Here is a 21,364-nt window from a genome sequence, read left to right on the forward strand (position 1 = left end):
GGGGCATTTTAAAACATTTCCAAGGTTCCCATCACCCAAAACTGACTCCTGGGGATCAGGACACTGCACAAGAATTCTTTCACTTCAGGAATAATTATTCTTGAGAGACAAGGTCAAGGAATAAAACTCGAATGCTTTAATTTGGAGTTTTCTTCAGTCCTGCCAGAGAGAAGTCCAACATCAAGGTGTTGGCAAGGCTGAGCTCCCTCCAGAGGCTCTAGGGAAGACTTCCTTGCCTCTTCCAGCTTCTGATGACTCCAGGTGTTCCTGGGCTTGTGGCCCCATCACTCCAGTCTCTGTCACCATCTTCACATGGCCTCCTCCGATTCTGTACCTCTTTTCTGTGTCTCTGTCATCTGCTTCCTCTGCTTCTCTCTTATAAGGACATCCCTGATGGTAGTTTTTGGGTCCACCCAGATAATCCATGGCAATCTCATCTTAAATCTTTACCTACATCTGCAAAGACCCTTTTTCCAGATAAAGCACCATTTTCCAATTCCAGGGATGAGGACCTGAAATCTTTGGGTAGATATTATTCAACCTGAGAGCCCCCCGCGCCCTTTAAGGGGCTCCTCTATGTTGCTAAAATTGGACAAACCGTAATTTCCGATCTGGTTCTTCGCTGCTATTGTGGTACTTCCAGTTGGTCAAGTTCCTCTAGGGACATTCATTTCCTCACCTACTTCTGTCCATCCTTACCAGCCATCACCTCTGTCAGAGTCATTTGGGAAGATTTTTAAATGTAGTACCCCACCCCCACCCTAAGACATTCTGATCCAGTAGGTTGGACTCAGGAAAGTGGGATTTCTAAAACTCTTTCCAGTGATTCTAATGTGCAACCAGATTTGAGAATCACTGCTTTAGAGAAATGTGCCACACGAATGAATGAATGAATGAATGATTCTTTAAACATACGGCTGCTCTAACTACCAGCTTTGCTTCCATACTCACCAGAAGCCTTCAGATTTGGGATTGGGGAGGGTGGGAGGGGAGAGCAACCCAATTATGTGGTTGGAGTGTGGGCCACAAGGCTGCTTCCTGCTGTATGTGTTGAGGACCTACTATGTGCTGTCACTTCACCCAGTGATATCTGGTTCAAAAGTGTGGATAATTTATATCCTGTTCATTCTAGATAGGGATCTGATTTTGGGACATTTAGGACAAATCTGGTGACTGTGCCAGAGTTACAAATGTCACCTGGGAGAGAAGTCTTCGGGGATTGCCCGCCAACCTTGTTCCCTACCCACAACCACCACAGGCAACAGGGCAAATAAAGGAGGCTTAAGAGTATGGGGCTGGAGGGACTTCCCTGGCAGTCCAGTGGTTAAGATTCTGCACTTCCACTGCAGGGGGCAGAGGTTCGACCCCTGGTCAGGGAACTAAGATCCCACACTATTTAAAAAGAGTATGGGGTGGGACTTCCTTGGTGGTCCAGTGGTTAAGCCTTCCCCTTCCAATGCAGGGGGTGTGGATTCGATCCCTGGTGGGGGAGCTGAGATCCCACATGCCTGCAAACAAGGAACCAAAACATAAAACAGAAGCAATATTGTAACAATTTCAATAAAGACTTAAAAAAAAAGAAGTAGGAGGCTGGGATCTAAGAATCCTGAGTGATTCAAAGTTCTGCCACTTCTTAGCTGTGTGACTGCCTTTGGCCTCAGTTTTTCTCATCTGAAAAATGGGAATAATACTTATTTAGGAGGGGTTGTGGGATTAAAAGAGAAAATGCACAGGGTTGGGGGTAAAATAGATGCTCAAGAAAAATGAATTATTATCAGTATTATTACATTCCAGGCTTGAGGGCTTATGCAAGGATGAAAGCTGCTGAGAAAAAAGAAAACTGAGATCGATCTGCTTGTACTGATATGGAAAGACGTCAAGACATGCTACTAAGTGAAAAAAGCATGTTTTATAGCACTAGATCTATAATCCCCTCATTCATTCATTCAACAAATACTTTGAGCTCCGATCAGCACTGTTCTAGATTCTGCAAATTCAGCAGCGAACAAACTAGACAAATATCCCTGCTGTCATGGGGCTAGTATTCTAATAGGGTGAGACAATGAATAAATAAGAAAATACGAGGAAGTGGTAAATGATGTGATGAAAATAATTCAGGATCATGTTAAAAATCCTCATGGGTTAAATTCTAAAATTACCCATGCCAGCATTTTTTTTTTTTAGAAAACAAAGTACAGAGGCATTTAACTGTGGTTACTTTGGGGGGAGAGGCTGGAGGCTTGGGACTGGGAGACTTGTTTTTCATTTTAGCCTTTCTGTAAACTTCAGCATTTTCTTAAATGTGTGTGTGTTACTTTTATTAATTTTTTTTAAAGTGGCAACCAAGTGTAGCTGGGTAGAGAGCGTTGAGCCATGTTTTGTTTTCTTCCTCCATTCTTTCTGGATTTTTCATTTCTTTTAAACAAGTATAGTAGGAGCTATAATTATCGGGTTTTTCTGGGGCGGCTGGAGAATCTCGCCTGCCAGAGAGCTGGGTAATCTAAATCGCCCACAGCGGAACTGCTCAGGGATTGGCAATTTGTGTAACAATGTTGAACATTTGAGGGTTTTATTTCTAGGATAATCCTCCCCCCCCCACCCCCAAACACAATTTTTACCAGTTACAAAACCCAATGCCTCATCTGCGAGGCCATTCCCACGTGGAAGTCTTGACTTATCAGAGTTGGATTCTTAAGCCAACATTCCTCAACCAGAGGTGTCGCAGAAATTTTCAGTTTCGGACCTCTACAAAGCAGCTTCTCCGGGAAGCTGATTTGTGGGATCAGGCCGAGGGAAGTAATAAGAGGCTGAGAGGAGTGGCTACCTTGCTCCGCCCTCCGCCTCCGCCCACCCTCTCAGAGCGGACCATCGGGAAGGAGTGCATCTTCCTCGTTGCCATGGAGAACGCTGGGAGGCGGGGAGAGAAATTGTGCAAGAGGGAGGGGCGTAGTGACCCCGGCGGCTGGGATGGAGCTTGTGAGAGGAGGAGGAGAAAATCCAGCGAAGCCTAACGATCCGGCTCTGCAAAGGCAAAAACAACCCGAATGAGCCAATAACTGTGAAAAGGTCTCAGCGAGACCTTAACCATCCCCCGCCCCCGCAAGCATCTTTCTGCCTCCCTTCTTTCCTTCTCTCCCTTCCTTCTTTCCCTAAACATCTGCCTGCTTCCTTCAAGAGTGAAATAAAATCACACGTGGTGAGTTAAAGTTACACGTGTTCATTTTTATACTTTTATATTAAAGTCATTAGTTTACAGGTTTTGTTGTTGCGATATTTCTTTTAACAGTTCTAGTTCGTTATAATTGGTCTCCTTTGTAATCCCATGGATGCAATTCTATGTGTTGAAAAGCTATCCTGAAGAGGGTCTATGGCACCGAAAGGGTTAAGGATTCCTGGACTGGAGGGCCCAGAAGAGGGTGGAGGCCAACTAGTAGTTTGGGGGTGGCAGGCAGTATGACCTTTCTAAAATGATGACCTTTGAGGTGTAGGAGATTGCCAAGAGGAAGTGGGAGCAGAACATTTTGGGTGTTGGGAACAGCAAGTGCAAAGGCCCTGAGGTGGCAGTAAGCCTGTGTGTTGGATGAACAGTTAGGAGGCAGGTGTGGCTGGAGTGGAGTGAGGAGGAGAGGAAGAGAGAGGGAAGTGGGGAGATTTCATAGGGCTTCGTGGGCCTCAGAGTTACCTGGGAAGCTTTGCAAATCCTGGTCAACACGTCCCAGGGATCCTGACGCACTATGTCTGTGGCCAAGTCTGAGGACCTTCCATTTAATTTAACTTACTTTAATGAACATTTCTTTTCTTTTTTGGCCCCTCCGCAGGGTTTGTGGGATCTTAATTCCCCGACCAGGGATTGAACCCGCGCCCTTGGCAGTGAAAGCGCGGAGTCCCAACCACTGAACCTCCAGGGAATTCCCTTAATGAACATTTTCATTGCTAAAAATCTAAGGAATCCCAAAGGATAGAGAGTGAAAAGTACATGTCTCTGCCACCTCTGGGGGTCCCTAGTGCCCCTCCCCAGACACAGCCATTTTGGGCGGTACTTATATACGTGATGAGTAAACATATGCACCTAGACCCTTTGGCCTTCGCATGCGCACACGCTCACACGCACACGTCAGACTGTTTCAGATTCAAATCCAGGTTCCAATACTTCCTGGCCATGTGACCTTGAGCAAGTGATTTTATTTCCTCAGCTATAAAATGGGAATGATCATCATATTACCTGTCTCATAATGTTTTGGTGAGTTAATTTCATGAGTTAATTCGTAGAGAGCACTTAGAAAGATGCCTAGTACATAGGAAGTGCTCCATAAAAGGTGACTATTCTCAGTCACTTCTTTTTTTTCATAGCTGCCTAGTATATATCACTTTAAGAACAGAGCTGTGCAGTTTAGTCAAATACTACAAATGAACAATTAGGTTCATCTGAGACAGGCTGGGACCTGGGACCCTTTGCTGCAGCGCTGCCATGCTTGCACCTGGACACACGTCTCCTCCAGCAACAGAATACAAGGAAACTATATGGGACTAAAAATAACTGCGTGCATGCGCAGTTAGGGCAAATGCTGGACAAAAGATACCAAAAAAATCCAACTGCCACTTTTGAAGAGCCCAGAACAAAAGCAGGGGGTCTGGAGCAAAAACAGGGTACTGCGCACGCCCCCTGCACACAACATCACCTAAGTGGTGGGCAAACCACCTAAGCCACCGCTCCAGCCGGACCCCTGGACACACCCCTACCCTCACCCCATATGAGCATCTCCCCCCACACACACACCCGGCCCCAGGGAGCGAGCCAGCAAGAGAACGTGTTGTTTGTTCTCTCTCCCCTCTGCTGCCGCAGGGGCCCCAATAAAGCCTTGCCTGAATTTCTTGTCTGGCCTCTGATCAATTTCTATTGATCAAGGTCAAGAACCCTGGTCGGTTACGCATTCACTCACTCCAAAATATTTCTTGGGCACCTACTGTGTGCCAAGCCCCACACTGCAGTTGGTGCAGAAAGACCCTGGTACCAAGGTCTCCACCCACACATCTCGGTATATAGGTAGGAACTGCTGGTACCACAAGTCACGCGATTTTAAAACGGTAATATACAGTGCCAATGGCTTTCAAAGGGACTGTCCCATTAGCACGCCCACCTTCAGGGCTTGGCTGGAACCCGCACGTTTAGGATGGCAGGTTTGGGAACTGCTGCCTTTCCTGGGGTAAGGTGCTGACGTGGGCTTGGGCTTTGGCGCGGGCGTTCAGCTTGGAAGATAGGGCCCCTGAGAGGCCCGGGGCGCGGCCACACCCCTGTGGGGGAGGGGAGCGAGGGCGTCCCGAAGGGAGTGGACAGCCCCCTTGTCAGTCTTCCCGAGTCCCGGAGTGTAAGATGAGAAGGGGGTAGGTGGGCCTCATCCTGGGGGAAGGCGAGGAGGAGCTTCCTGCGCGCGCGCGCTCCTAGGCATTGAGCGCTCGGGCTGGGAGGTGGGAGGTGCGTCAAGGTCAGCCTGGACCGGGGTGGCAGCCTGCCTAGGGGCGGGAGACCCTCCTGGGGAACTGGGCTGCGGCCTCCAAGCGCCTCGGCCATATTGAATAGCCACGGCTGAGCCTTCTTTGTCTGCGAAGTTCTCTCCCAAGTTCCAGGCACGTCCCTGGAACAGGAAGAGCCTCCGGGCAGCCCCTGTATCGCAGCTGCAGCCGGGACACCCGTTTGCAGCTTGCGGTGGGCTTGGAGCCTCAGGACTGACCTCATTCCGGCTCACGTAAGCATCCTGGAAATTGATCCCCACCAGTCCTTGAGGGGAGCGGGACTTGATCAAGACCAGACTCGTTGCAGGCGGAGAAATTGGGAGGTGAGACTCTCCCGGCGGCGCCACCGAGACCCCACCCTCACCCCCAAGACCCGGGGCTACGAGTAGTTTGGGCTCATTGCCCCCACCCCAGATTTCACCCTGGAGATTTTAAAGACCCTCGAGAAAAGCCATGTGGGGGGCTGGTTCCCCTGGGGCTTCCTCCCATCCCCCGACTGCCTGATCCTCTGGAGCGTCCCCGACGTCTGCAAAGATGTGGATTTGGACGTCCTCGTGGAAGCCTTGAAGCCTGTGGGGACCTTTAAGAAGATCGGCAAGGTGTTTCGCCGGGAGGAGGACTCCACAGTGGGGATGCTGCAAATCGGGGAGGACGTGGACTATTTGCTCATCCCCCGCGAAGTCAGGCTGGCGGGAGGCGTCTGGAGGGTCATCTCCAAGCCCGCCACCAAGGAGGCGGAATTTCGGGAGCGGCTGATCCAGTTTCTGGAGGAAGAAGGCCGCACCCTGGAGGATGTGGCCCGCATCATAGAGAAGAGCACTCCGCATCCACCCCAACCCCCCAAAAAACCCAAGGGGCCCCGGATGAGGAGAGTCCAGCAGATGGTGACCCCACCTCCCCGGCTGGTCGTGGGCACTTATGACAGCAGCAACGCCAGTGACAGCGAGTTCAGCGACTTCGAGACCTCCAGAGACAAGGGTGACAAGGGCCACAGAGGCACGGGGCGTGGCAGGAAGGTGCGCAAAATGCCTGTCAGTTACCTGGGCAGCAAATTCCTTGGGAGCGACCTGGAGAGCGAGGATGACGAGGAACTGGTGGAGGCCTTCCTCCGGCGAGGGGAGAAGAAGCCCAGCGCGCCGCCAGCCCGCCGCCGGGTGAACCTGCCAGTGCCCATGTTTGAGGACAACCCGGTGCCCCAGCTGTCCAAGGCGGACAGGTGGCGGGAGTACGTCACCCAGGTGTCCTGGGGGAAGCTGAAGCGGAGGGTGAAGGGCTGGGCACCGAGGTCCAGCCCAGGGGTGGGCGAAGCCTGGCAGGCCTCTACCAGGTTGGAGAGGGATGGCGTATCAGTGCCACGCAGCGCCAGCCTGGGGGATAATGTGGGAAATGCAGGAGACGGGCAGGTGCCTGAGAGCCCCCCAAGACGGTGGAGGCCTAAGATCAACTGGGCCTCATTCTGGCGTCGCAGGAGAGAGGAGGCAGCAGCCAGGGCTCAGGGGGCAGAGGCTGTAGATGAGCAGAGAGTGGAGGCCGTAGATAATCAGAGAGTGGAGGCCGTAGGTGATCAGAGAGCAGGGGCCATGGCTGTCCAGGGGGCAGAGGCCATGGCTGTCCAGGGGGCAGAGGCTGTGGGTAATCAGAGGGCAGAGGATGTAGATAATCAGAGGGCAGAAGCCCCAGCTGTCCAGAGGGTAGAGGATGCAGATAATCAGAGGGCAGAGGCACCAGATGTCCAGGGAGCAGAGGCTGTATCTGAGGAGGCAGAGGCCATATCTGACCAGAGGGCAGAGACCCCAGCTGTCCAGGGAGTTGAATCCTCGGCCGCTGGGAGGGCCCTAGGGGTCAGCCCAGGATCTAGGACCCGGAAACAGGTCAAGACAGTGAGGTTCCAGACCCCTGGACGCTTTTCCTGGTTTCGAAAGCGCCGGAGAGCCTTCTGGTACACTCCCCGGTTGCCCACCCTGCCCAAGAGAGTCCCCAGGGCAGGCGGGGCTAGGAGCCTCAGGGTCTTGAGGGCTGAGGCCAGAGCAGAGGCAGAGCACGGGGAGCAGGAAAACCAGCTGTGAGGAGAGGGCAGGGGGGCCACGGAGGACCTCGCCACCTGCCACAGTATGGGCCGCTCAGGGTGTGTCCCTAACTCCGACCCTTGGACAGAGGTGCTATCTCCGTACTTGAAAATGGAGGTACAGCAAGGGCTTGGCAGTGCCCCGCACATCTCCATCTAACACCCCTCTTTGTTTTCTTGTTAAAATTGTGGCTCTCAGGCATTGATTTAATTTTGTTTTCTCGTGGCTTGTGGGATCTTAATTCCTGGATCAGGGATTGAACCTGGGCCCGGCAGTAAAAGTGCCAAATCCTAACCACTGGACCACCAGGGAATTCCCCATGCATTGATTTTTTTTTTTTAAATATAGACTCTTTATAGTAACCCAAGGAATGTAAATAAAGAAACCCATACAAGGGAGTCGCATCACCCATGATTTTAACTTCTTCATATGCAATTCTGGGTGCTCAGCTTGAAAAAGGGAGAGAGGTGAGGGAGAAATTCCTTCCTCTTCTCCTTTTTCTTCGCCCTTTCGCCTGCACACTTAAACTCACTGCCTCCTGGAACTTAAAAAGAGGGCGCAGGTCAACATGCAAATAAAAGTGTTTACAAACTTATTTCTTGGCTGTGGACTCTGGCAACTGAAGAGTGCTCCAGGGTGGTTTTGTCATACCCTTGTGTCCCCTCCCCTCCCCCCCTCCATGACGGCGACTTGTGTTTAAGTCACTTTGCTTGCCATCCCCACATTCCTGGGTTCTGCAGTCTTGGTGGGTACAGGGCCCGCAGTTTACATGCTTTGTCACATCTTGGCTACCAAGTACAGAGTCATCATCTGGGAAACGTGGCCAAAACGCGGGTTCTGGAGCCCTTTGTGCCAGAGCTGTGAATTGCTGGTGCAGGCTGTGAGGCCCAGGAATCCGTTTTGGTCACGCCCCACAAACGTCTCCTGGGGCAGCTTGACTCCTGGACACATTGAAAAAACTTCATTGCGATAGGAACAGGGCAAAAGGTGCGTTGTGGTGTGGTAGTGAGCAGTACGCTGTGACTGGCCCTTATAATCGGGAGACATCAGGTTGCTACATGCTGTGGGAGCTGGGGGACATTTCTCTGTGTTGTTTTGTGTCCCCTCACCCAACCTCACTGGGGGAAAAACACAGCAAATGACCCTGGCCCAACCTCGATACAGGTAGGAAAAAAGGGAATTCTTGGAGGGAGGTCTGAAGGTCACCTGGGTCCTCCTGAAGCTGCAGTCCTGGCCTGAGCTTCTTAGACCTGACTCAGTAGAGCTGTAGGGCTGGTTGGGGGTAGGGGGGGGCGAGAATATGCATTCCTAAGAAGTTCCCAGGAGACGGGGATGCAGCTGGTTTCAGGACCTTATTTTGAGAACTGCGGCAGCCTGGCCGAAAGTTCAAAAAACAGGCGGAGCTTTGAAGTTTCAAGGCAGTGGACCAGTGCCCGCGCACCTTTAGTGCTCAAGAAGGGCCGTTATCCCCTTGATTTTAACCATCTGTCCCGGAGCGCTTCCTGGTTGGGACAGTGGGCGCACCCTGAGAGCCACCACGTTGGGATTTTAACCATCGGTCTTGGAGCGCCACCTGATGGATAAAATGGGCCACGGCAACTCGCCTGAGTTGACACTACCTCCTCAGGCCTAGTTGTAGCGGGGCGGAGCGTCCTGTCTTGGGGCGGGGCCTGCAATAAGGAAGGCGGGGCCTCGTGGGCAACAGACTTTGAGGAACCGAATAGAGGGAAAGGCTTGTTGTTTTCTGTTTCTGGAGCCCTGGCTTCTCCCTCCAGGCCGTTCTAGGACCAGGTCACATGCCCGGGAGTCTCAGGGGGCCCCTGTCTCCGTTTGAGCAGACCGAGGAGTGGGACAGCTTACTCCTAGAGGTACCAGGAAGGGGAGGGGGGCACGCTCCCGACCTGTCTGCTCGCCCCGACCCCAGGGACCTCTGCACGCTAACAATCTAAACTCCAGTAACGTGGAATCCAAATAGACAGCCACCCCCGTGAAGGCAGGTGGCCTGTTTTGGAGACACGGTCTCCCCTGCGCTTAGCAGGGAATCCTGGCACCTGAGCGGTCAGGGGTTACACACGAATAAACCCCAATCACCACAGCCCTGGCTCGGGGCTTTTGCTCGGGCTGTTCCTGCCTCCTGAGAGCGCTTCCCTCGGGTATCTGGCGGCCATACCTCTCCCCTCCAGCGCTGAGGGGAGTCAGCCCACGGGAGGTGGGGTGGGGGACAGCTGGTGGGACGTGCAGGGAGCCACAGGCCCGTGAAGGAGCACCGCCTGGTACTGCAGAGAAAATCCAACACTCTGTATGGGAATTGTCCCAAACTGAAAATGTTGCAAATAATTCCCACTCTTTGAAACCGTGCAGGTTGAGTGACAGATTCGGTGTCTGGGCACCAGCAGGTGGCTTTGGCCTTGAGGAGCTGGTGCATTTGTACCAGCTACACTTCAGATGGGCAGGGCAGGTGTGGGTCTCTCTCTCTCTCTTCCTTCCCCTCCTTCCTTGGTCCTGGTCACCAGGGCCCCGCCCCTCCCTTTCCCTCCCTCACCTCTTTTCCCCTCCCCCAGGAGCAACCCTTCTGCCTCTCAGGCTTCTCTTCCTGGAATCATCTCCTCCCCCAGCAGGGAGGTTCAGCCTTCCTGACTGAAGGCTCAGCTACATCCTGACACCCCCGCGCGGCTGGGTGGCCGAGCCTCCATCACAGAGCCCGGCCCCCATCAGATTGGGGTGGAGGACAGGGGCACAGAGACGCTGGCCAGAAGCATGAGTCTGGAAGGGATCGGGGCTCTACGAACAGCCAGAGAGAACTCACTGGCACTGCTGGCCTCGCCCGGTGCCCGGTGTCCACGGACACGCTCACCCCTGCGCTAACGCGGGAGACCCAAAGACAATCCCGCTGGGGGGGCCTGAGACCCCCGTCCCATCACCTAGGGCCGCTGCCTCCGCGGGCGCCCGTTACACTCTTCCTTCTTCCCTTGGGCTTGCTCGCGCCACCTGCAAAGAAGGGACTGAAAGGACAGGGGAGCGAGCGGTGGGCGGGCGCACACTTTAGAGCTCGGTGCCCACGGTTCAGCGGTTGCCGCCTCCGCGGCGGGGAGGGCCGAGGGGCGGAACTGGGGCCCCACCGGCAGCTGCAGCCTCGCCGTGGCCTTAGCGGCACTTGGGGGGCAGCCTCTTGCCCCGACCAGCCTTCTTCCCACGCGTGGACTTGGAGCCGGCGGGCGGCCGAGTCCTGGGCTGGCCGCCCTTGGCCTGCGCCCCAGCGCCCGCGCGCCCCTTCCTGCTCTTGCTTCCTGCCTCCTCGTCCTGGGCTTCCGTCTCGGAAGGGATGCCCAGCCCGCCGGGGCCGCCGCCTCCCCCTCGGGTTTTGCGGGTCCCCGACGGGGCGGGAGCCGCTGCCCAGCCCGCCCGATCCGGGGCCCTAAAGGCCAGGCGGGCCCGCTTGGCCCGGGGCTTCCTGGACGCGCGGTCCTCGGGCTCAGACTCCTCGCTCTCCACGTCCTCCGACTCCCTTTTCCCGCGGGCCGCCCGCAGCGCCAAGACCTCCCCCAGGTTGCCTTTGGCGCATCTGAACCTCCCGCTCTGCCAGGCCTTTTCCTTTTCTTCCTATCACCTCAGCCACGTCCTGGGCATCCAGGAGCACCGCTAGCTCCAGGAGGCCGCCCTCATCTTCCTCGTCCTCGTCCCAGCCCCCAGCGGGCCACCGGGAGCCTTCTTCCCTTTGCAGGTGGTCCGAGGCTCAGCCATGGTGGAGATGCCTCCCAGCAGGTGAGCGCCGGCTTTGGCCTTCCTCAGGACCACGGCGTCCACCTGGCGGCCTGCCTCCTCCACCTTCACTCGGGTTCCGGAAGTGTCCTTGGCCATGACGGACAAGACCTCGGGCAGGGCAGCCTTCTTGTCGCTCCAGCCCAGAAACTCGATCACAGAAGCAATTTTCAAACATCTCGTCGCAGGCGGGAGTGGCCCGCGGGGTCTGTACAAGGCACAATGGCCACAAACTCGGGAATGTCCACCCCCCTCTTTCTTGATCCCCGTTTTCCTGAGACTCGCTTTGGGAGGCGTCGCTGCCCATGGTCTCCTCGTCCGACGTGTCTCTCACTGCGAGTAAGTAGGGCCACTAAGTCTGGAATTTCGCTCCGGTCTTCTTTGATGTTCTGGCTGATCGACTCAGCCCCAGGGAGATCGTTCTCCATCTTCCTCTTCTTGGCTTTGTCCGTCACCGTTGCCAGGGCCAAGAACTCGCCGGGACCATTCCATCATCTCCTTCCCTCTGGAGGGCCCACTTCCTAACAGGCTCCTTCGCGGCGGGCTGGAGGGTGGCGTACAGCGCGCTCTGTTCGCCATCCCCGCTCAAGTCCTCCTCGCCCATCTCCTCGATCGTGATACCCAGGCTCTAGTCGGGAGAGTCTTGGGACTCCCGCTCCCCGACGTGGATGGCCGCCCTCCACGACGCTCTTCTGGCCCACCTGCTGCCTCTGGTTCTGTTTCTGCGACCCCGACGGCCCCTCCTAGCACCTTTGGCTGCACCAGGAGGGGGGCCAGCCTCCCTGACCCCCGGCTCCGACCCCAGAGCCAGGGTCTCCGAAGCGGGAGGGGTGGGCGTGTCCCCGGGGGCCCTGGCCACTGCGTCCGGTGGGGGCCTTTTATCCAACAGCAAGCGTTTCATCTGCCTCAGGACTCTCGTGCCCTCCGCGCTGTCCTTGCACAGAACCCTCCAGACGCCGTCCTTGCCCGGGATCTCCCCGGGGATGGCACCGTGATTAATGCCCTTCACAAACTCCATCAGGGAGGCCTTGGCCTTCTCGTCCCTCACGGCCCGCGTGTTCCGCAGCCTGAACTTGCCCAGGGGCAGCAAGGCCGGCTTCAGGACGGCTTCGATGGCTGTCTGCTCCAGGTCCTCCGGGATGCCGGTGACCAGCAGGGCCCTGTGCACGTCCACGGCCAGCCCCCTGCACCAGTCCCCCAAAAGGCTCATGGCCACGGTGCCGCCGCTGGCGCTGACAGCGGAGCAGGAGGGAGCCCGAGGCGGACGTGGGCTGCGGTCCCCTGTGCAAATGCCACTCTGGAACAGCGCCACAGGGCTTGGAGTTCAGGTTCAGGTGAATGTGGCAAGGCTCGGGCTCCAGCTGCCCCTGGGCGGCTGACGCAGCGTCCTTTCCCGAGGCCCCTCCCCACAGGGGTCCTAGCATCCACAGGAAGCTTACGAGTCAAACCCAGGGGTGCCACCAGCCCGGCCCCTCCGCCCTTTGTTCCTGACAGAGGCTGAGTGACACCGCGGCGCCCGGGACAGGTGCTAGGGAGGGCGACGCCGTGCGCCCCCGGAGCGGCGCGGGGAGGGGCGCCACGCTCGCCTGCCTGTGGTCGGGCCTGGCCTTGCACCCTCTGCTCAATCTCAGCAGTTCCGGGCGACGGATCTGCTCCGCCCTGCGCCTGCGCACACGGGCTAGCCCCGCCTCCCAGCGGCACCCCATCTCCATGGCAACACTACGGGCTGGAGCAGGGGTCGGAGTTGGTGGGGTCTGAGGAGCCGGCTCTGGACAAGCCTGAGGAACGAAGACTCAGGGGGTGGGATCACCATTAGTGATGAGCCCCAAAAGGCCATATTCACAGGGGGTGAAACAGCAGTCAGGGGGACCCGAGCTCCTTCAGGGGATAGAGGCCTCTTTTCAGTAGAGGACCGGCTTCCTGCAGGGTTGCAATTCCCCTCCACAGTGTAGGTGGAGTTCAGGATAGAGAGACGTAAATCAAGGGCTATGGGGGAAAAAAAGCGGTGGGGGGGGAATTCCCTGGCGGTCCAGTGGTTAGGACTTCGTGCTTCCACAGCAGGGGTCACAGGTTCGATCCCTGGTCCGGGAACTAAGATCCCACAAGCGGCCCGGCGTGGACAAAGAAAAAACAACAAAAAAGCCTATGGCCTCCACGGTGGAACCAGGACTCACTCAGAGTTTTCAGGCCTCACTCAGTGGGGACGGGCTTCAATAAGGGTACACAGGCCTCAGCTGTGAGGTGCGGGCATCATTTGGGGTCCACAGCTCTCACTGACGGGGCACGGGCCTCGTTCAATGAGGCCTCGCTCTTGCAGATGTTTCTGTAGCCATAACGATGCACGTGCAATTCACCGTGTGTTTTTGTACACAGTTTCTGTACGTGTATGATCCTCAGTGAGATCAGACGTGAATTCTGCAAGAAGGCATTTCCGCTGACTGGGTCCACAGGCTGGGACAGGTGAATATCATAGCTACTCTAAATACACATCTGCATCGCCATCGTTTATAAACCTCCCCCACCCGCAACTATGTAAATCAGGCGCTGTGGTCCAGCTATTGAGTTTCTACTGCTGCTCGCTGCCCCCGCAGTGACTCTGGGAAGGTCCCTGGGCTTCTCTACGCCTCGGTTTGCTCCTCTGTGAAATAGCGATAACAATTAACCCTACCTCACAGGATCCTTAGGGGGATTAAAGGCGATGAGCCATGAAAGCCCTTGGAACAGAGGTTGGCCCAGAGCTGGTGCTCCATGAAAGGTACCTATGGGACTTCTTTCTTGAGAACGTATGATATAATCATTTAACATAAATATATTAATTAATTTAATTGCTAAATAAATAAGTATATAAATAAAGAAGAAACCCAAACACTTCCTTTTTTTTTTTTTAACGTAGGAAGAGTTTATTGCAAGGTTACCATGGAAACTGGGCCTAGGGCAAACCAAACGGCTTTCTTACTCTCCTACCCACGCCCTTGCAGCTTTTATTTTCCCGGCTTTCCTCTTTTCCTTTCGCCCTCCTGGTCCCCAAATGGATGTTATCCTTCTCTCTAGAGCAGCGTTGTCCGACAGAAATATAATGCGAGCCCCCCAGGCAAGCCACATGCAAAACGTTAAGTTTGCTAACGTCCACCTTCAATAAATACAAAACAGGTGAGGGCTTCCCTGGTGGCGCAGTGGTTGAGAGTCCGCCTGCTGATGCAGGGGACACGGGTTCGTGCCCCGGTCCGGGAGGATCCCACATGCCGCAGAGCGGCTGGGCCCGTAAGCCATGGCCGCTGAGCCTGCGCATCTGGAGCCTGTGCCCCACAACGGGAGTGGTCACAACAGTAAGAGGCCCACGTACCGCAAAATAAATAAATAAATAAAAATAAAATAAAATAAAAAACAGCTGAAATGAATTTTAAGAATAGATTTCATTTTTTATATAAATTTGTTTATTTATTTTTGGCTGTGTTGGGTCTTCGTTGCTGTGTGCGGGCTTTCTCTAGTTGCGGCGCCACAGGCTCAGTTGCTCTGCGGTATGTGGGATCTTCCTGGACCAGGGTTACGAACATGTGTCCACTGCATTGGCAGGCAGATTCTTAACCACTGCGCCACCAGGGAAGTCCTGGCTACAAGTTCTTTGACCGCCATCTGGAAGCGGCGTCCACATACCCTTTTCTTGAATCTGAATCTAGACATGCTGTGACTGCCTCGACAAGTATGGCAGCAGTGATGCTATCTGTCTCCCAAGGCCAGTTATAAAAGACTTTTGCCCACTTCTCTTGGAATATTTGCTCTCAAGACCCCCCTCCCAGGACATTCCTGCTTGAAACTTAACCTCCATGCTGTGAGGAAGCCCACCTCACACGGAGAGACCAATAGAGGCACTCAAGTCAACACCTCCAGCTAAGCCCAGTTTTCAAGTCATCCCAGACCAGGCACCAGACATGACTGATGAAGCTTCCAAATGATTCCAGACCTTAGCCATTGGAGTCACCCCAGCTAAGGTACCAGATGTTGTGGAACTGAAAAAAAAGCCATTCCCCATTATTCCCTTTCATTATGCTGACCTACAGATTCCATGAACATAATAAAACATTTTTGTTTTATGCCAGTGAGTTTAGGGTGGTTTGTTATGCAGCAAAAGTAACCAGCACACACCCATCACATCCTTACTGCTTTGGACAGGTAACTAACCTCTCTCCGTGCCTCCATTTACGTCCCTGAAAATGGGGATCACGTTCTCTTAGCGTCGTCAGGAAGATAGGAGAGGTTGTGGCGTGCTCGTGCCCAGCGAACCCCCGTAGCACTCAGCAAGTCCTATTGAAGTTATGAATCAGCGGCCGGTCACTTCCAGATTACCCACAGCTGACCATGACGGCAATGGGGGCAGCTTGCGTAGAGACCACGGCGAGCCCCAAGACCGTGTACCGTCCCCATCCCGGTGCCTTGGGCCCCTAATGATCTGCCCCAGCTCACCCTGGCCTCTCCCCGTCCCTCGCTCCTCCACACCCAGTTTTCCCCTCCCCCCAGAGTTTGCGGAGACGGCAAGGAAGGGGTCCCCTCACAGACCCTGGAGTCACACGGACGTGACTTGAGTCAAGCCAGATCGCCTGGGTTCAGATTCCGGCTCTGTGTGACTCTGACAAGTCATCTGCCTTCTCTGAATCTGTAAAATGGGCACAGTAAGGGCACCTAAACTTGCGTTGAAATCATCAGAGAGCATGTATTAAGAGATATATAAATAACAGCTATTGTTGTTCTTGCTGTTAGTGTTGAACCCCAGCACCCCACTTCAGAGCTGAATCAACTTAAGCAAATTATTTCGCCCGCGCACTTGAACGCTGGGGAAGCGCCTTCGCAGGTGCGTCTTTAAGCAGCGGCCCTGGAGCGCCGCCTGGTGGTCAATACGGGCGCCGCAGAACTTCATCTACTGCGCGCGCAGCCCCCCCACTATTCCCTCCCCGCGGTTCTGGGACCTGGTACATCCCTGAGAGGGGGAAGAGTGTTGAGGGAGGGAGTCCCAGGTTCGGGCATCGGATCTATCTCCCCGCCCCCCAAAACTGAAGGGGCTGGTGTTGGAGGTTTGCTAGATTCAAGGTGTGACATCAGGCTCGTGTCAGCCCGTACCACAGTCACACTAACACACACAAAACACACACTGGCTCACACACACTCACTTGCATTCACACAAGGTGACACTGACACACACTTGGACTGAGCTACTCTATTCCCTCCTACAAACATACACACACACACACACACAATTCGCACATAACCTGAGACATACACAGAAACCCATTCATTGACACCCCGAGACTCGCCCCACCTACATCCACAGAGAGACACACACAGCCCTAACAAATGAAACACACAGATACACTACACATGCCTCAGCCCGAAACACCCACATCCTCATCTATAACACGGGAACAAACCCACCAACTCCACAAGGAGACCGCCAGAGAGCATGCAGGGACCAAGCGACGCCTCACCCCTCGCCCACTCTCGCCCCGCTCTTGGAGCCGGGAAGGTTGCTCCTGCCCATGAAGGGACGGACCCCGCCCGGAGGGGCCCGCCAGATTCTCCCTCAGGCTCACCAAGGCCAACCGAACCTGCCCTGGGGCGCAGGGAGCTTGGACCTGCAGGCTGAGGGGGTGCCACCGCCACTTGGAGCTCTGTGTGTGGACACTGGCCTGGAGACTTGGGCCAGGTCCGTGGGTGTGTGTCGGGGAGCTGCCATCAGACTGCCAGACTTGGGAAGACTCCGAGGGAGGGCGAGAGTCTGATCCAGCCCCACTCCCGCCCTTCCCATTCATCCTCCACGTGACATCACAAACTTGACCCTGTCTCTCCTCTCCTCTAAACCTCTCTATGGCTCCCCAGTGCCCTCGGGAGAAAGCACAGTCTCCTCGCCTTGTCCTATGAGGCTCTGCATACTGCGGTCCCGCCCTCCTCCCGGGTCTCTTTCCAGCCTAAAGTATCCGGCTTGCGTGTTAAGCTCTACTCAGGAGTGTCCTATGACGGGCACCCCTCTGCCCACAAACACACTAGGCTGTGAATCCCGGGAGGGCAGGGCCTGGGCTGTCACAGTCACCACTGGGTCTCCAGATAGGTGGAAGCAGGTTCTGGGGGGATGTGTGTGGAAGGAAGGAAAGACGACAGGGAGAACGGAACGGAGGGAGAGAGGGAAGAAAGATCTTTAAAATTTAAACCTTTGGTCCATCTTTCTTCTCTGAGCCACGTCTCCCTGTGCCCACCAGAGGACGCTCTGACCCAGCAAATCCCTAAAGCAGCGACTCAGCCCGCTCTTCGTACAAAAAGGTATTACGATACTGAAGAGGATTAATACCAATAACCGCTACTGAAAGCCCTACTGCACCCCAGGACGTGTGCTAAACCCTCCACGTGCCTAAGCCAACACAGCAGCTCAAAGTATCGTGCAAAGGAGGAAAGTGAGGCTCAGAGATGTTGTTTAACTCTCCCAGCGTCACACAGCACCTAAACTGCAGAGAAGCTTCCCACTCTGGCCTTGGAGACCCAACCGCCCTTTGCTCCTTGGCCACATCCCTGGTGTAACCAACTCACAATTCCCCGTGGACCTGGCCTTGCCTCTTCCCCCACTCGGCCACACCTCATTCCCCTCAGCTCTTCAGGTCTCCTGTCCTCCATCCAGCCACTGGGGTCTTCATACACCAACCCCCTCGAAAACACTTCTTCCCTACTTCACAGAGGGTCACCTCCTCCCTTCAGACTCAGCTCAGTGTCACCTGTTTCGGGAAGCTGGCCCCAATCCAGAATCAGCTGCAGCTCTTCCGACCCACCTCCCCTGAGAATGCAGGCGTTTCCCTCCTAGCACTCGCTTCCGCTTCCGCTCCTGAGCTCCAGGAGGCAGAGCCTGCCTCAGTCATCACTGCTCCCAGCGACCTGCACAGGTGGGTCCCAGGACAGCCACTAGAGAAACACTGAATGAATGAGTGAATGAAGTCTCTGGGCGGGAATGACTTCAGTGAGCACCTGAAAGGGTGAATGTTCTTCCCCAACCAGTGTTCCAGAGATTCGACAACAGACACCCCCAGCCAAGGAGAGGGCCCCATACTCCCTTTCAGGCCCTCCCCTATCCAGGTACAGTGAGTCTCACTACTGCCCTTCCTCCCCTGGGGACAGAATCTCCTGCTTTCCAGCCCAGTATCCACCCCCCACACTCCCACCCCCGTCTCCTAACTGATTTGCCTCCATTTCTCCTTGTGGCATCCCCTCCCTCATGTGGAGGGAGCCAGGTGGTTCCTGTGGGAATCACTAACCCTCACCCATCACTCCCCGAAGCCTGGCCAATCAAAGCACTCCCTCCCTCTCCAGTCCCTGTGATTGGTGCAGGGGCAGGCACGTGACCCAGCTGATCCAATGGGAGCTGGTCCAGAGTCTTTGGTTGAATAAATGAATGAAGGGGCCCTGGAACCAGCCATGACTGAAGCTAATACAACCTGGACTTTATAGTAACGTGAGCCAATGAATTCCCTTTTCTGCTTAATCCAGGACAGCTTCGGTTTCTGCACTTGGAACTCAAAGTGTCCTGTGTAATTGGTTCCCCCTAAAGCATTCTCCAAGCCCCCAAGAAGGAGGGGCACAGGGGCCTCTCAGTACCCTGCCAGACATTACCTCTGGCTCCAAGTGCTGGAGCAGGACTTGAGGGGACCAGGGAAGGGTCTTCCTGACTTCTCAGACCCGGCACCGTCACCTGCCATAGGTTCCTGAGGCTTTTTGCCTCATTCCTGGGGCCCCAGGTCTCATGCCAACAGGGAACCAGTAAAGGCGGTCTTGCTGCTCTGGAAGCATCCCAATGGCAGGAAAGTTCTCAGTCAGTGTTTGCTGGATGGGCCCACGCTTGCGCAGACTGGCAGCTCAGCCATCAGATGGGCTGAGGAGAAAGGAATCTGATTTTATCTCTAATAGTTTGCCCAGATGGAAGGAGGGAATGAACGAACGTCATTACCTGGGGCTCATCCTGCAGCCTGGGGCCTGGGTCACCACCACAGTGTGTCCAGGTCCCAAGTGAGGGGGAGGGGAGGGGAGGGGAGGGGGAGGGGAGGGGGAGGGGAGGAGGAGGGGAGGGGGGAGGGGAGGGGAGGGGAGGGGGAGGGGAGGGGAGGGGAGGGGAGGGGGAGGGGAGGGGAGGGGAGGAGAGGGGAGGGGAGGGGAGGGACAGGCCCTAAGGCTTGAAGGGGCAGTTCTGGAGGTAGCTTGGGGTGTTAATGGGGTAATTACTGAGATATCATTCAAGTGGCCCCCTGGGGGTCACTATGATATGATTTGCAGTGGCCGCAGGCCCTTCCCACGAGCATGCCTTGCCCTCTGAGCACACCACCCGCTCTGATCTACAGAGAAGGTCCCACCGCGGTCCTGGTAGCTGTGGCTGCCCGGAGGGCTGTGAAACCCGGACAGCGGTCGTGCCCCTGAACCAGGCCTGGCCCACTGCTCGGGCTCAGCCTCCATCTCACACAGCCACCTCGGGGCCCTTAGCCCCACCGGGACACAGACCTGCCACTTGCGCTCCCATCCCCGGCCTCAGCTTCAGTCCAGACCCCGCCTCCTGGCCCTAGCATCAAACTCACTCCAGACCCGGAGTAACCCCGAGTGAGGGCTGATCACCCCCCATTAAGGCCTGGACCTCCTGAGACTTGATCCGCGAGTGAGCGGGGCTGAGTTTTCTGTGTGAGGCCTGCCCAGTGAAACTACAAGGCGAATATTCTCATTTCCATTGGGCTCCTCAAACAAATGCTCAGACCCTGGCAACAGCCTGAAAGCGGTTGTCATGGAACCGGCAGTAGCCCGTGGGGGAAGGAGAGCTGCCAATGCCCGGGAGCCAAAGCCTGCTGCCCACTCTGATGCAGATGCGGAAAAACTGGCAGGACGAAGCGGGAGGGGGTGTGTGTCACACTTGGCTGGAGTGGGAGGGAGAGTAGTGATCCGTCACCCAGGAGGCCCATACTCGTGCAGGGGGCTGGCTGTGGACGTGCACAGGGCCCTGCTGGTCACCAGCATCCCGGAGGACCTGGAAAAGGCAGGTCCTGCAGCCAGCCTTCCCGCGCCAGGGCACGTTCAGGTTGAGGAACACGAGGGACGTGAGGGAGGAGAAGGCCAAGGCCGCCTTCATGGAGTTTGTGGCAGACATTAATCACGGTGCCACCCCCAGGGGGACCCCGGGCAAGGACGGCGTCTGGAGGGTTCTGTGCAAGGACACGAGAGTCCTGAGGCGGAAGAAACTGTCCTGAGGCAGCTGCTGCATGGAAGGCTCCCACGGGCCGCAGTGGCCAGGGCCCCCAGGGACTCACCTGCCGATTCAGAGACCCAGGCCCCGTTCCTGGTGCAGCCAGCAGGGCTAGCAAGGGCAGTGCGGGGCGGGGGGGGGTCTCAGAAATAGAGCCAGAGACAAAAAGAGGGGCCGAGGAGGACCGCCATTTACCTCTGCAAAGGATTCTTCCATCAGAGCCTGGGCCTCGAGATCGCAGAGCTGGAAGAGGAGGACTTGGGCAGGGATAAGTGGCAATGCCAGCGCGCTCTACGCAACACTCCAAACGGCTGCGAGGAAGCCGTGCAGAGAGACGTGGATGAGGCAGTCAGTCTCCATGGAGTTCTTGGCCCTGGGGACCGTTTTGGACAAAGCCAAGAAGAAAGTGACAGAGAAAGAGCCCCCGAGGTGATCAGCTTGAGCTGATCACAGAAGCCAGGAGCGGCATCTGCAACACGGTGGCTCTCGTGGCCACGAGGGACACACCTGCTGAGGTGCTCAAGGGCAGTGCTTCAGGAGGTGAGTCTGAGGAATGAGGCAACCAGGTCACCCAGAAGGGCATGGAGAACCCCGAGTTCTAGACATCATGGCCTACAAGATTTCATCAGACATCAAAACCTGCAGGGAGACGTTGAAAATCGCTTCTGTGATCCAGTCGCTGGGCTGGAGCGAAAAGAAAGACAAGAAAGCTGCCCTGCCCGAGGTCTTGTCCGTCATGGCCAAGGACACTTCCGGAACCCGAGTGAAGGTGGAGGAG

The 21,364-nt window shown here is 55.7% G+C and overlaps 2 protein-coding genes across 2 annotated transcripts; one reads left to right on the top strand and one right to left on the bottom strand.

Moving 5' to 3' along the window:
• The first annotated feature begins 5,413 nt into the window (after positions 1 to 5,413).
• CCDC8 (coiled-coil domain containing 8) lies at positions 5,414 to 8,214 on the top strand. The gene has a single exon (XM_079907444.1). The coding sequence runs from the start codon at positions 6,144 to 6,146 to the stop codon at positions 7,575 to 7,577; it is 1,434 nt and encodes a 477-aa protein (XP_079763570.1). The 5' UTR covers positions 5,414 to 6,143; the 3' UTR covers positions 7,578 to 8,214.
• Positions 8,215 to 10,260: 2,046 nt separating this feature from the next.
• PNMA8B (PNMA family member 8B) lies at positions 10,261 to 12,889 on the bottom strand. Its single transcript, XM_079907441.1, is given in 8 exon segments — positions 10,261 to 11,178; positions 11,180 to 11,270; positions 11,273 to 11,525; positions 11,528 to 11,592; positions 11,595 to 11,679; positions 11,681 to 11,826; positions 11,829 to 11,964; positions 11,968 to 12,889. Coding segments are annotated over 8 exon segments (1,812 nt in total). The 5' UTR covers positions 12,547 to 12,889; the 3' UTR covers positions 10,261 to 10,721.
• Positions 12,890 to 21,364: the final 8,475 nt, after the last annotated feature.

Source organism: Stenella coeruleoalba (assembly GCF_951394435.1).
Source record: "Stenella coeruleoalba genome assembly, chromosome: 20".
Lineage (NCBI taxonomy): Eukaryota > Metazoa > Chordata > Mammalia > Artiodactyla > Delphinidae > Stenella > Stenella coeruleoalba.

Bases quoted from the DNA above. Each gene is read 5' to 3' on its own strand.
- CCDC8 (XM_079907444.1), top strand. From the start codon at position 6,144: ATGCTGCAAATCGGGGAGGACGTGGACTATTTGCTCATCCCCCGCGAA.